Source organism: Pristiophorus japonicus, chromosome 16, assembly GCF_044704955.1.
Source record: "Pristiophorus japonicus isolate sPriJap1 chromosome 16, sPriJap1.hap1, whole genome shotgun sequence".
NCBI lineage: Eukaryota > Metazoa > Chordata > Chondrichthyes > Pristiophoridae > Pristiophorus > Pristiophorus japonicus.
In genome coordinates, this window is record NC_091992.1 from 376,714 (window position 1) to 392,803 (window position 16,090).

Here is a 16,090-nt window from a genome sequence, read left to right on the forward strand (position 1 = left end):
TAGAAAGCCGCATATCCAAGTTTGACAATGATACAACGATAGGTGGCATTGTAAGCAGTGTAGATGGAAGCACAACATTACAGAGATATTCATTGATTAAGTGAATGGGCAAAACTGCAGCAAATGGATGTCAATATAGACAAAATGAGGTAATCGACTTTAGACTTGAGAGATAGAACAGAGTACTTTCTAAATGGTGAAAAGTTAGAGTTAGTCTCGGGGTCCATGTACATCGATCATTAAAATGGCATGGACAGGTACACAAAATAATCAAAAAGGCTAATGGAATACTGGCCTTTATATCCCGAGGACTAGACTACAAAGGGGTAGAAGTTATTATGCTGCAGGTATACAAAACCCTGGTTAGACCACACCTGGAGCACTGTGAGCAGTCTGGACACCACACCTTAGGGAGGATATATTGGCCTTAGTAAATTTACACTGCTAAATCTACCATAATTATATCTGGACTCCAAGGTTAAATTACGAGGAGAGACTACACAAACTAGGGATGTATTCCCTGGAATTTAGAAGGTTAAGGGGTGATCTGATCGAAGCTTTCAGGATATTCAGGGGAACTGATAGGATAGATCGAGAGAAAGTATTCCTGCTGGTTGGGGAATCTAAAACTAGGGGACATAGTCTAAAAAGTAGAGCCTGGCCTTTCAGGAGTGAAGTTAGGAACATTTCTACACACACAGGATTGTAGAAGTTTAAAACTCTCTACTGCAAATGGCAGTTGCTGCTTAGTCAATTGTTAACTTTAAATCTGAAATTGATAGATTTCTGTTAACCAAAGATATTAAAGGATATGGGGTAAAGGCAAAGGATAATGAGTTCAGTCACACATCAGTCATGATCCCACAGGCTCGAGGGGCTAAATGGTCTATTCCTGTTCCTACGTTTCTATCGGAGCAGATTGGGCCCCCCCCACCCCACTGTCCCGTCTCCATTAAATGGAAGTGGGTGGGTTCGAGGTAGCTTGGGTTGCATTTGAGATTTGTAACATTTTATCATCCCACCTGACTTTAATACACCCTTTTTGGAGAGTTAAAATTCCCCTCGTAAAATATAACGTTTCCTCTAAATCTCCAAAAGGGAATTTAGGCTAGTGGTGAAATAATTACTCTTCATAGAACATACAGCCATTTGGCCCAACCAGTTTATGCCAGCGTTTATGCTCCACATGAGCCATAATCACTATGGTGACCTCATTTTAAGACAACCCAGCACACTCGAAAAGCAATTACTTGAGAAAGTGGAGTATTAGCGAGTAGGAGAGCAGGATTAGACTACTTGTCAAGCGCAGGAAAAAACAGCAGCTCAGACTTGATAAGACACGAGCACTGTAATAATCTGATTATCAATCTCCCAAACACTAGTTCCTGAAAGAGATATAAAGAAAAATAAAACAAGTACCCTTCCACTGTGAAAGCACGGAAGAAGCTATTCTTGATGCCGCAGCAAGGTTGGACAGTGCATAGCTGAGCAATACAGATTTATCTCAGGAGGACTAAACTGACCTCCCTGAACTAGCAAGCTGCAAATCAGCCAAGAATCTTGCTCACTACCCAACTGCCTGTGTTGGAGGCACAGCTATGTGGACATTTAACAACAATGTGGACTCTAATACTTCCCGCCCCTCATGGTGAATAGCCTAACAACACTGACACACAAATGTATCATCTACAAATGATTTACATTATTGAGTCTGCTGACCATTTTAGAGAGATTAGTCGTCCCCACTCAATCTTCACTACAATTAAATAAGTTCAGCTTTACAAATATCGCCTCAGCACTTAGAACCATAAGCACTGGAATCATTTTATGGCTCTTCTCTGTACTGGATTCCAGCCTGTAACTCATTCCTGGGTAACTGCTATTCAATATATAAACCACACAAGCCCTTGTTTATATTCCAGCCTATAAACTCACCCGTTGTATCTGTTATTCTATATATAAACCCACGAGATTCCAGCCTATAGCTCACTCCCAGTATCTGTTATTCTATATATAAATTCAGCGGAACTCCTTGATTACACTCTTGGGTATCCATTATTATAACCCCCCACAATGCCCCACCCCAAAACCCTCAAATAGATTCCAGTTTGTAACTCACTCCCAGGTATCTGTTATTCTATATATAACCCCCCGCCCCCCCCCCCCCCCCCCGCCATGGAGGGGGGGCGGGGTTGGAAGGAGTCCCACGATTAGAAGAGTGAGGGCTGGGGGAATACTCCTGCTGGCCCACAAAGAGTGCTAAAAGAGCCACTTACCTTGGGGGAACCGGCTGCTGTCGCCTCTGTTTCACTGCCGAGTTTTCCAATCCCCGGGAAACTCGCACAGCACCAGTTAACTTCAAATTGAGCTCCTAATTATATTGTGGGAGTCGGATTTACATATGTTAATAAATGTCCGCCTCTCCACAACGGGACACTCTGATATCTGCAGCCGTAAAAATTGCGGTGTGCAGCGAGTCAGGATTTGATGTTTTAACTCTGACCCCAATCTTCTCCCTCCTGCCATAGGAGGGATAATATCAAGAGCAATGTTTCAGGTCGATGTGTGCACACCTCTCCCTCAGCCTGAATAGAGAGTGAGATCTACTGCATCTCTGCCTGCTCTAGATTTGTCTTTCTTTCTTTATCTCATTCTATGACGTGGATTGAAGCCACAATCAAAGCTACCAGAAGAAACCCCTTTGACCACAAGGCCATAAAGCAGTGGTCGGCACATAAGGTCCTGGACGCCCTACGAAAGGAGAGGGTGGACCCTGTCGGGCGGTTCCCCGAGCAGACTGTCGAACTCGTCTGGCAGAACGTCTCATCGCCAGAGCTTTCACACAAGCACCAAGATGTAGCTTGGTTGGTGGTGAGGAGGGCTCTACCCATCAGATCCTTCATGCACAGCCGGGGTTTCAGAGACACGGCACTCTGCCCCCGAGTTGGCTGTGGTGCGGACGAGACAGTCACCATCTCCTTCGGGATTGGCCCTTTGCAAGGCAGGTCTGGATGGAGATGCAGTGGTTGCTGTCGAGGTTCATTCCAAGCAGCTCCGTAACACAGGACTCTGTGCTCTCCGGGCTGTTCCCAAGGACACACACCGAGACAAACATCACCTGCTGCTGGAGGGCCGTCAACTCGGTGAAAGACGCACTTTGGTCTTGCCGAAACTTGCTGGTCTTCCAGAGCAAGGAGATGTCCACGTCTGCGTGTTGCAGACTGGCGCAATCCAAGATCCAGGAGTACGTGCTGAGGGACACACTAAAGATTGGTGCAGTCGCCGCAAAGGCATGGTGGGGAAGAGCCACAGTTTAAAGCCCTTCCGTCACGATAAACCCAGGGGCTGGAATCAGTATAAAACTCCCCTCAGGCTGTACTTGTAAACTGTTTGTATACATAGAGCACCATGATCTGAAAAAACCTATGCAGTGCCATGTATAATGCAAGTTCTGTTTAGTAATGTATGTTGCAAAGAGATGTAACTGTACCCTCACCCATTCCGTGTACCGTATAGGGCCACTAGTAAAGCAATATGATGACTGTATTACAATGTATCCTGGATTGTACTGAAATGTACCTCGAAATGTAATGCAAGCAAATCTATTGAACGGAACTGTGGTCAGCATCCAAATGTACTGAACTGTCTTCCAATGTATTGTGCAAATTTTTATATGAATAAAGTATATTTTGAAATGTAAAAAAATCAAAGCTACCACTGTGAATGAAACACCTCCCGCCTCATGGCACCTGCAGTGTTGAGCAAAGTTGCCCTGCCAGACCCATTCTAACATCAGGGTATGAACTGCTCTGGGATGTGCTCAACAACTTCCCATTGTCTCAACGCTGGAGCAATATGCAAAAGTAAACAGTTTATCATGGCGCCAATATTCCACTCAATCAGATCAATTTTTTAAAAATCAACATTCTAAATGGTTTGTATAGCACTAGGAATTAACCCTTTGTCAGCTGAACCTAAAAAGCATGATACAAATTAAACCAAACTTCCTTCCAGACCAAATTGGTAAAAGTCTCACAATGTTACACAAATATTTGTGTTCTCACCCTTGTGCAAACCGGATGCACTGGATTAACAGGTTTTCTTTTGATCATAATCACACCCAGTGCTAGTTACACCATCCTTAAATGCAGCACAATTTACTGACATTGACCCACAGTATTGATTCTCTGACTATTCCCACAACTGACACAGGTTTTAATAGCACAAGAGATAGCACTGGACAAACAAATCACTGACAATTACTGACCTAATACTCAGGACCTGATATTAATAAGCTTACCCCAACAGCTATCCGTGTCACATTAGCCATTTTACTCGAGTTGATTACATCCGATAGGTTTCTCTCATCCCTGAATATTTCTCCGTCTGTTACCACAATGATAAACCGTTTGGCATTTTTGTTGGAGCCATGTAATTCGTTGAAGATGTTGTCACTGAGTGTACAAGAAATGTAAAGGCAGCAGCTCATGAGCACATTTCACTACTTTAGTTCTTTACTTTTTGAAAGATTTACTTTTGTAATATGAAGAATATTTTAAGACATTAATGTTTTGAGAAATAAAGAAACATGTTTAGAGTAGATTTTCCAAGTCTGCATGGAGTGAGGTAGCTCACACCACGAGCGTGTATCAGAAAAACACATATCTGTCGCCCACAATTGAATTCAATAATGAGGTCATTTGTTGGCTGGTGCCAGAAAAATGTCCAAAAAATGTCCATTGAAAAGACACATTCCATATGGCAGTTTTTAAAAAGTAAGATAGACCTGTACTAGCAACAGAAACAACTGCGGAAACTGTTTTTACCCAGCGAATTGTTATGATCTGGAATGCACTGCCTGAAAGGGTGGAGGATGCAGATCCAATAGTAACTTTGGAATTGGATATATACTGGAAAAGGGGAAGTTTGCAAGACTAAGGGGAAAGAGTAATCGAATAGCTCTTGCAATGCCTCCGATGCTGTATGATTCCAACTTACAATCTTATAGCGCTTCTGTTGTGCATCTGTAAAGCATGCACTCCCATGTTCCGCCACCAGGGAGCTCATCCCCTGAAGTCCCAAGGGATCCCAGCATCCCTTGGGAGCACTGTATATAAGCCGGCCCGTAAGGCCCGTTCCTCACTCTGGAGTGTCTTATTAAAGACTAACATGCTTGACAAATCTTCTGGAATTTTTTGAGGATTTTCCAGTAGAGTGGACAAGGGAGAACCAGTTGATGTGGTGTATTTGGAATTTCAGAAGGCTTTCGACAAGGTCCCACACAAGAGATTAGTGTGCAAAGTTAAAGCACATGGGATTGGGGGTAGTGTGCTGACATGGATTGAGAACTGGGTGGCAGACAGGAAGCAAAGAGCAGGAGTAAATGGGTACTTTTCAGAATGGCAGGCAGTGACTAGTGGGGTACCGCAAGGTTCTGTGCTGGGGCCCCAGCTGTTTACATTGTACATTAATGATTTAGACGAGGGGATTAAATGTAATATCTCCAAATTTGCGGATGACACTAAGTTGGGTGGCAGTGTGAGCTGCGAGGCGGATGCTATGAGGCTGCAGAGTGACTTGGATAGGTTAGGTGAGTGGGCAAATGCATGGCAGATTAAGTATAATGTGGATAAATGTGAGGTTATCCACTTTGGGGGTAAAAACAGAGAGACAGACTATTATCTGAATGGTGACAGATTAGGAAAAGGGGAGGTGCAACCAGACCTGGGTGTCATGGTACATCATTGAAGTTTGGCATGTAGGTACAGCAGGTGGTTAAGAAAGCAAATGGCATGTTGGCCTTCATAGCAAAGGGATTTGAGTACAGGGACAGGGAGGTGTTACTACAGTTGTACAGGGCCTTGGTGAGGCCACACCTGGAGTATTGTGTACAGTTTTGGTCTCCAAACTTGAGGAAAGACGTTCTTGCTATTGAGGGAGTGCAGCGAAGGTTCACCAGACTGATTCCCGGGATGGTGGGACTGACCTATCAAGAAAGACTGGATCAACTGGGCTTGTATTCACTGGAGTTCAGAAGAATGAGAGGGGATCTCATAGAAACGTTTAAAATTCTGACGGGTTTAGACAGGTTAGATGCAGGAAGAATGTTCCCAATGTTGGGGAAATCCAGAACCAGGGATCACAGTCTAAGGATAAGGGGTAAGCCATTTAGGACCGAGATGAGGAGAAACTTCTTCACCCAGAGAGTGGTGAACCTGTGGAATTCTCTACCACAGAAAGTTGTTGAGGCCAATTCACTAAATATATTCAAAAAGGAGTTAGATGTAGTCCTTACTACTAGGGGGATCAAGGGGTATGGCGAGAAAGCAGGAATGGGGTACTGAAGTTGCATGTTCAGCCATGAACTCATTGAATGGCGGTGCAGGCTCGAAGGGCCGAATGGTCTACTCCTGCACCTATTTTCTATGTTTCTATGAGGTCACTGTTACTTTAACCTCCCTATGTGCAGCCTCATCTGTATTAGGAACACAATAACTGGCGACGGGAATACGAACAACACACACCCAAAGGATCAACGACACCACCCCGGACCAGGAAATCGAACCCAACACACCCAACAGCCCAGCAAGGCCAGGTTCACCTAGCAGCCCTGCAGGGCCAACAACACGCCAGCCCAGCAAGGGCACAGCCAACACACCAGAACTGACATTTGTACCGAGGCGGTCCACCAGGGAAAGAAAGGCTCCCGACCGCCTCAACTTGTAAATAGTTTTTACTTTTACTTTGGGGGGGGGGGGCGGGGGGAGTGATGTTGTGTATCTGTAAAGCATGCACTCCCATGTTCCACCACCAGGGAGCTCATCCCCTGAAGTCCCAAGGGATCCCAGCATCCCTTGGGAGCACTGTATATAAGGCCTGTTCCTCACTCTGGAGTGTCTTGTTAAAGACTGAGGTCACTGTTACTTTAACCTCCCTGTGTGCAGCCTCATCTGTGTTAGGAACACAATAGCTTCATATGCAGAGAAGGATGTTTCATGTACTTTATGAGGGGCAGGATAAAAATGGACAAACAGGATGGAGAAAAGCAACAGAGAGGTCACTGAACCACTAATCGCAGAGCGAGAGTGCAATACAGAGACAATATTTAATACTCACAGAACATGTTGTATCGCTGAAGCCGTCTTTGTGACCTTACCCAACTGAGCCATATTTCTTACAATTGAGAAAATTCCAGAACTCATTTCCCGACTGTCCTTCAGATCAAATATTGTGAGAATTTCCTCACCGTACTGTACCAGGGCAAATTCACACTGTAAATAGAAACTCAACGTTCATTTCTGTCACCACCCAAAACTTGTGCCTAGCATTTTGGAAATTATTATTCCCCATCTGGCTTAAGACAATATCATTTATAAACAACCTTGTCTAACAGGAATTAGTTTTAATGTAAGCTTATTTCTCTTCCCTGTGGAGACAATCTATTTCATATCTTCAGACCCAGCAGGGAGTCATCAGCAAGAGATTCCATATGGAATATATGTTGAAATTCATTACTCAATGGTTAACAGAATATTAGGGACCTGAATTGTAAAAACCGCTGATTTAAATCTTAGAGGAGAGGAAACGATCAGACCCACTGCAATAAGACCATCTCCACACCATGGAGGCAATTTTAACTTCAGGATCCGTCGGGAGCGGGGGAAGGGGGGAGGCCGGGGGTGGGGGAAGTGGCAGCTGGTAATCATTCTGCCATTCACACCCTATCTAAACTCACCTTTTGTTTCCTAACTTGTGCCATCACTATATCAATTCGGCCCACCTTCCCTTTTGTTCTTGCCTCCCCTCCCCCTCTCAGGCCCCCAGCACTTCCTTAAGAATCTGTTCCATTTCAAACTATTGCCAGTTCTGACAAAGGGTCATCGACCTGAAACATTAACTCTGTTTCTCTCAGATTTCCAGCATTTTCTGTTTTTAACTCTTTATTTATCACACTTTTTGCACCCTCAGACTTTTCTCAAATCTTTCACAGCCAATCAAGTTCTTTTCAGCCATTTACAGCAGACAGAATCCCCACTCCTGCAGTTTTAACAGGCACAGAAACAAAGGCATTACAGCGGCATCAAGGAGTGGGGCCCACTTCCTCCTCTCTTAGGAACCAGAGGTGAATGGGCTGGGAAACAAACATCTGATAGCTGTAATCTGTGTCGTCTTTTTATATTTGTATTTTGCTTTGAATTGCATTTGCCATCTACTGGCCCAGGTTTCTAATAGCTTCTAACAGCTTTCATCATTTACCTCGATGCATTTTTTCCAAATGTTTTTTGCTATGTTTATTACAAAGTCTTTTGCCTGTTGGAACTCATTGGCCGTGATGCTTCCTGATCCGTCCAGAACGATTGCAATCTCTGTGCCTGTAGAAACACAAATATTAAATCAGTAATGTGAAACCAACCATGTATTACCTTAGCTCAGCTCTGAGAAGCATCATATCCCAATTTCAGACTTTCAGGTGTGATGATACTTTAGACAAGATTTGATGATACTTGTGCAGGTACCAGCCAGCCAGCTTCCAGTCTTATCTATACAAGACTAACTTATCAAAAGTAAATTACACCATCTACAGTAGAATTTTCATTATCCACCGTAATGGGTGGATAATGGGAACTGGCGTTTAATCAAGAGCCCCCAAGGGTTGGTTTTACACATGTGGTACAACAATATCCCAGGCATAGGATTGAAGACAAATACAAGGACTGTAACATCATTTGAATTTTGCATGCGAGATTGAATTATGCCAGACAGAAGGGGATTGGTGTTAGCGGGCTCATCAATAACAATATATCTTGGCAATTCTTTGTCTCAAGAAATTCCAACTAGCAAACTAGAGAACTGGAGTGCAGCTAGTGACCTTCCATGTAAACAATGAAAGGAACTCTGCAAGGTAATTCTCAAACCATGGAAAGGTGATAGTCCAGGTGTTTCAGACTCAAAGTCATGAGTGATGACACCATCTCACGATAGACTCCACTGCTGGCATCATGGTTGAGGATGATCCGTTGAATGTGGAGGCTAGTGGGGTGGAAGGTGAGGACGAGGAGAACCCTATCATGGTTCTGGGAAGGAGGGGAAGGTGTGGGAGCAGAAGTCCGAGAAATGTGATGGACATGGTCGAGGGCCCAGTCAACCATGGTGGAGGGTTGAGGAAAAAGGAAAACCTACATCATCATCATCATCAGCAGTCCCTTGAAATCGAGGAAGACTTGCTTCCACGCTAAAAGTGAGTTCTTAGGTGACTGAACAGTCCAATACGAGAACCACAGATTCGGTCACACAGGTGGGACAGACAGTGGTTGGAGGAAAGGGTGGATGGGACTGGTTTGCCGCACACTCCTTCCACTGCCTGCGCTTGGTTTCTGCATGCTCTCGGCGACGAGACTCGAGGTGCTCAGTGCCCTCCCGGATGCTCTTCCTCCACTTAGGGCGGTCTATGGCCAGGGACTCCCAGGTGTCGGTGAGGATGTTGTATTTTATCAAGGAGGCTTTGAGGGTGTCCTTGAAACGTTTCTTCTGCCCACCTGGGGCTTGCTTGCCGTATAGGAGTTCTGAGTAGAGTGCTTGCTTTGGGAGTCTTGTGTCAAGCATGCGAACAATGTGGCCTGCCCAATGGAGCTGGTTGAGTGTGGTTAGTGCTTTGATGCTGGGGCTGTTGGCCTGATATGGTATGGAAGATGGCATGATATGGAAGCACTGGTATGGAATGTGGCATCCAGCATGATACTACCACTAAATACATCCTCCCTTCCCCTTTCAGCATTCCAAAGGGATCGTTCCCTCTGCGACGCCCTGGTCCACCCTTCAATCACTCCCAACAGCCCATCTCCTGCCCACGGCACTTTCCCGTGCAAATGCAGCAAATGTGATGCCTGCCATTTTACCTCTTCCCTTCCAACTGTTCAGGTCACCAAACATTCCTTCCAGGTGAAACAGTGATTTAATTGTACTTCTTTCAATTTAGTATAGTGTATTTGTTGCTTACAATGTGGTCTCCTCTACATTGGGGAGACCAAACGTAGATTGGGTGATTGCTTTGCGGAGCACCTCCGTTCAGCGTGAACCTGAGCTTCTGGTCACCTGTCATTTTAATTCTAAGTCCCACTCCCACTTTGACCTCTCTGTCCTTGGCCTGTTACATTGTTCTAATGAAGCTTAATGGAAGCTCGAGAAATAGCTTTCATCTTTCGATTCGGCACTTTAAAGCCTTCTGGACTCAACATCAAGTTCAACAATTTCAGATCATAACCACTGCTCCCATTTTTCAGACAGCAGCTGTTGGTAATGACTCCGCTATTGCCATTTACACCTTCTCTAAACAAATCTTTTGTTTCTTTACTAGACCATCGTCCATTTTGTCATTTAATCTCACCTGCCTTCCACCATGTCACGAACCGATTCGAATTCTGATGAAAGATCACAGACCTGAAATGTTAACTCTATTTCTCTCTCTACAGATGCTGCTTGACCCTCTCTTTGCTTTCCTAATTTCCTTTTTATTTCACCCCTGCACTTTCTATACCCCTCTAGGGTTTCTGTAGTATTTAGCTCTCGGTATCTGACATAAGTTTCCCTTTTATTCCCTTATCCGACCCGGTATGCCCCTTGACATCCAGGGGACTCTAGATTTGGGAGTCCCGCCCTTTTTCTTTGTGGGAAGATACTTGCTCTGAACCTCTCTATCTTCTCCTTGAATGCCTCCCACTGCCGTGATACTGATTTACCTTCAAGTAGCTGTTTCCAGTCCACTTTGGCTAAATCACATCTCAGCTTTAGTAAAATTGTCTTTTCCCCAATTGAGAACTTTTATTCCTGGTCTATCTTTGTCCTTTTCCATAATTACCCTAAATCTGACTGAATTATGATCATTACCACCAAAATGCTCTCCCACTGATGCCCCATCCACCTGCCCAGCTTCATTCCCTTAAACTAAGATAGAAACATAGAAACATAGAAACATAGAAACATAGAAACATAGAAACATAGAAACATAGAAACATAGAAACATAGAAACATAGAAACATAGAAACTAGGTGCAGGAGTAGGCCATTCTAGCCTGAACCGCCATTCAATGAGTTCATGGCTGAACATGCAACTTCAGTACCCCATTCCTGCTTTCTCGCCATACCCCTTGATCCCCCTAGTAGTAAGGACTACATCTAACTCCTTCTTGAATATATTTAGTGAATTGGCCTCAACAACTTTCTGTGGTAGAGAATTCCACAGGTTCACCACTCTCTGGGTGAAGAAGTTTCTCCTCATCTCAGTCCTAAATGGCTTACCTCTTATCCTTAGACTGTGACCCCTAGTTCTGGACTTCCCCAACATTGGGAACATTCTTCCTGCATCTAACCTGTCTAAACCCATCAAAATTTTAAACGTTTGAGGTCCCCTCTCATTCTTCTGAACTCCAGTGAATACAAACCCAGTTGATCCAGTCTTTCTTGATAGGTCAGTCCCGCCATCCCAGGAATCAGTCTGGTGAACCTTCGCTGCACTCCTTCAATAGCAAGAATGTCCTTCCTCAGGTTAGGAGACCAAAACTGTACACAATACTCCAGGTGTGGTCTCACCAAGGCCCTGTACAACTGTAGTAACACCTCCCTGCCCCTGTACTCAAATCCCCTCGCTATGAAGGCCAACATGCCATTTGCTTTCTTAACCGCCTGCTGTACCTGCATGCCAACCTTCAATGACTGATGTACCATGACACCCAGGTCTCGTTGCACCTCCCCTTTTCCTAATCTGTCACCATTCAGATAATAGTCTGTCTCTCTGTTTTTACCACCAAAGTGGATAACCTCACATTTATCCACATTATACTTCATCTGCCATGCATTTGCCCACTCACCGAACCTATCCAAGTCACCCTGCAGCCTCATAGCATCCTCCTCGCAGCTCACACTGCCACCCAACTTAGTGTCATCCGCAAATTTGGATACATTTAATCCCCTCGTCCAAATCATTAATGTACAATGTAAACAGCTGGGGCCCCAGCACAGAACCTTGCGGTACCCCACTAGTCACCGCCTGCCATTCTGAAAAGTACCCATTTACTCCTACTCTCTGCTTCCTGTCTGTCAACCAGTTCTCAATCCATGTCAGCACACTACCCCCAATCCCATGTGCTTTAACTTTGCACATTAATCTCTTGTGTGGGACTTTGTCGAAAGCCTTCTGAAAGTCCATATACCACATCAACTGGTGCTCCCTTGTCCACTCTACTGGAAACATCCTCAAAAAATTCCAGAAGATTTGTCAAGCATGATTTCCCTTTCACAAATCCATGGTGACTTGGACCTATCATGTCACCTCTTTCCAAATGCGCTGCTATGACATCCTTAATAATTGATTCCATCATTTTACCCACTACTGAGGTCAGGCTGACCGGTCTATAATTCCCTGTTTTCTCTCTCCCTCCTTTTTTAAAAAGTGGGGTTACATTGGCTACCCTCCACCCGATAGGAACTGATCCAGAGTCAATGGAATGTTGGAAAATGATTGTCAATGCATCCGCTATTTCCAAGGCCACCTCCTTAAGTACTCTGGGATGCAGTCCATCAGGCCCTGGGGATTTATCGGCCTTCAATCCCATCAATTTCCCCAACACAATTTCCCAACTAATAAGGATTCCCCTCAGTTCCTCCCCCTTACTAGACCCTCTGACCCCTTTTATATCCGGAAGGTTGTTAGTGTCCTCCTTAGTGAATACCGAACCAAAATACTTGTTCAATTGGTCCGCCATTTCTTTGTTCCCCGTTATGACTTCCCCTGATTCTGACTGCAGGGGACCTACGTTTGTCTTTACTAACCGTTTTCTCTTTACATATCTATAGAAACTTTTGCAATCCGTCTTAATGTTCCCTGCAAGCTTCTTCTCGTACTCCATTTTCCCTGCCCTAATCAAACCCTTTGTCCTCCTCTGCTGAGTTCTAAATTTCTCCGTCTCCGGGTTCGCTGCTATTTCTGGCCAATTTGTATGCCACTTCCTTGGCTTTAATACTATCCCTGATTTCCCTTGATAGCCACGGTTGAGCCACCTTCCCTTTTTTATTTTTACGCCAGACAGGAATGTACAATTGTTGTCGTTCATCCATGCGGTCTCTAAATGTGTGCCATTGCCCATCCACAGTCAACCCCTTAAGTATCATTCGCCAATCTATCCTAGCCAATTCACACCTCATACCTTCAAAGTTACCCTTCTTTAACTTCTGGACCATGGTCTCTGAATTAACTGTTTCATTCTCCATCCTAATGCAGAATTCCACCATATTATGGTCACTCTTCCCCAAGGGGCCTCGCACAACGAGATTGCTAATTAATCCTCTCTCATTACACAACACCCAGTCTAAGATGGCCTCCCCCTAGTTGGTTCCTCGACATATTGGTCTAGAAAACCATCCCTTATGCACTCCAGGAAATCCTCCTCCACCGTATTGCTTCCAGTTTGGTTAGCCCAATCTATGTGCATATTAAAGTCACCCATTATAACTGCTGCACCCTTATTGCATGCACCCCTAATTTCCTGTTTGATGCCCTCCCCAACATCACTACTACTGTTTGGAGGTCTGTACACAACTCTCACTAACGTTTTTTGCCCTTTGGTGTTCTGCAGCTCTACCCATATAGATTCCACATCATCCAAGCTAATGTCCTTCCTAACTATTGCATTAATCTCCTCCTTAACCAGCAATGCTACCCCACCTCCTTTTCCTTTTATTCTATCCTTCCTGAATGTTGAATACCCCTGGATGTTGAGTTCCCAGCCCTGATCATCCTGGAGCCACGTCTCCGTAATCCCAATCACATCATATTTGTTAACATCTATGTGCACAGTTAATTCATCCACCTTATTACAGATACTCCTTGCATTAAGACACAAAGCCTTCAGGCTTGTTTTTTTAACACCCTTTGTCCTTTTAGAATTTTGCTGTACAGTGGCCCTTTTTGTTCTTTGCCTTGGGTTTCTCTGCCCTCCACTTTTCCTCATCTCCTTTTTGTTTCCCTCTGTCTCCCTGCATTGGTTTCCATCCCCCTGCCATATTAGTTTGACTCCTCACCAACAGCACTAGCAAACACTCCCCCTAGGACATTGGTTCCGGTCCTGCCCAGGTGCAGACCGTCCGGTTTGTACTGGTCCCACCTCCCCCAGAACCGGTTCCAATGCCCCAGGAATTTGAATCCCTCCCTGCTGCACCACTGCTCAAGCCACGTATTCATCTCGCTACCCTGCGATTCCTACTCTGACTAGCACGTGGCACTGGTCGCAATCCCGATATAACTACTTTTGGGGTCCTACTTTTTAATTTAGCTCCTAGGTCCTTAAATTGGTTTCGTAGGACCACATCCCTTTTTTTACCTATGTCGTTGGTACCAATGTGCACCACGACAACTGGCTGTTCTCCTCCCTTTTTAGAATGTCCTGCACCCGCTCCGAGACATCCTTGACCCTTGCACCAGGGAGGCAACATACCATCCTGGAGTCTCGGTTGCGGCCGCAGAAATGCCTATCTATTCCCCTTACAATTGAATCCCTTATCACTATCGCTCTCCCACTCTTTTTCCTGCCCTCCTGTGCAACAGAGCCAGCCACGGTGCCATGAACTTGGCTGCTGCTGCCCTCCCCTGATGAGTCATCCCCCTCAACAGTACCCAAAGCAGTGTATCTGTTTTGCAGGGGGATGACCACAGGGGACCCCTGCACTACCTTCCTTGCACTGCTCTTCCTGCTGGTCTTCTATTCCCTAGTTGGCTGTGGACTCTTCACCTGCGGTAAGACCAACTCGCTATACGTGCTACTCACGTCATTCTCAGCATCGTGGGTGCTCCAGAGTGAATCCACCCTCAGCTCCAACTCCGCAACGCGGTCCGTCAGGAGCTGGAGGCGGATACACTTCCCGCACACGTAGTCGTCAGGAGCACTGATGTCGTCCCTGAGTTCCCACATGGTACAGGAGGAGCATAACATGTGACCGAGCTGTCCTGCCATGACTTAACCCTTCGATAGGCAACAACAATGCTAAAGTTTACTCAATGTTATCGAAGAGAAACAAGAAAAGCTACTCACCAATCACCAGCCAATCACTTACCCCCTTGGCTGTGACGTCACCTTTCTGTTTCTTTCTACTTCTTTTTTGCCTTCTCCCTGTAGCTGCACAAGTACGCCTTTTATAGGCCTCTCTCCGAAGTCCCGACGCCTCTCCATGCACCTCTCGCCGACCCTGGGCCCCGGACTCCCCGCTGTGCCTTTTATAGGCCTCTCTCCGAAGTGCCGACGCCTCTCCACACACCTCTCGCCGACTCTCCCGCATCATTACCTCTGGTGTCCCCCAAGGATCTATCCTTGGCCCCCTCCTATTTCTCATCTACATGCTGCCCCTTGGTGACATCATCCGGAAACACAGCATTAGTTTCCACATGTACGCTGACGACCTCACCTTTACTTCTCTCGACCCCTCTACTGTCTCTAAATTGTCACACTGCTTGTACAACACCCAGTACTGGATGAGCAAACATTTCCTCCAATTAAACATTGGGAAGACTGAAAGCATTGTCTTCGGTCCCCGCCACTGACTCCATACCTCTCCGTAGCATCTGTCTGAGGCTGAACCAGACTGTTCGCAACCTTGATGTCATATTTGACCCTGAATGAGTTGCTGACCACATATCCAAGCCATAACTAAGAGTGCCCATTTGTACCTCTATAGCATCACCCGTCTCCGCCCTTGCCTCAGTTCATCCGCTAGTGAAGCCCTCAGCCATGTCTTTGTTACCTCTAGAATTTGACTATTCCAACACATCCTGTCTGGCCTCCCACATTCTACTCAACATAAACTTGAGATGATCCAAAACTCGGCTGTCCATGTCCTAACTCGCACCAAGTCCCGCTCACCAGTCACCCCTGTGCTCACTGACCTACATTGACTCCCGGTTAAGCAAAGGTTAGATTTTAAAATTCTCATCCTTGTTTTCAAATCACTCCATAGCCTCGCCCCTCCCTATCTCTGTATCCTCCTCCAGCCCCACAACTCCCCCACCACCCCCCCCCCCCCCCCCCCCGCCCCCGAGATGTCTGCAC

At 45.5% G+C, this 16,090-nt stretch overlaps 1 protein-coding gene across 2 annotated transcripts in view; it reads right to left on the reverse strand.

The window, feature by feature from the left end:
* LOC139226240 (integrin alpha-E-like) overlaps nucleotides 1-16,090 on the reverse strand; it is a 244,876-nt gene that overhangs the window by 130,833 nt on the left and 97,953 nt on the right. For both annotated transcript variants that reach the window (XM_070856861.1, XM_070856862.1), the window contains 3 exons: nucleotides 8,257-8,372; nucleotides 7,117-7,271; nucleotides 4,301-4,454 (listed from right to left, as the gene is read on the reverse strand). In XM_070856861.1, coding sequence (XP_070712962.1) covers nucleotides 4,301-4,454; nucleotides 7,117-7,271; nucleotides 8,257-8,372 — 425 coding nt within the window. The remainder of the gene's footprint in view (nucleotides 1-4,300; nucleotides 4,455-7,116; nucleotides 7,272-8,256; nucleotides 8,373-16,090) is intronic.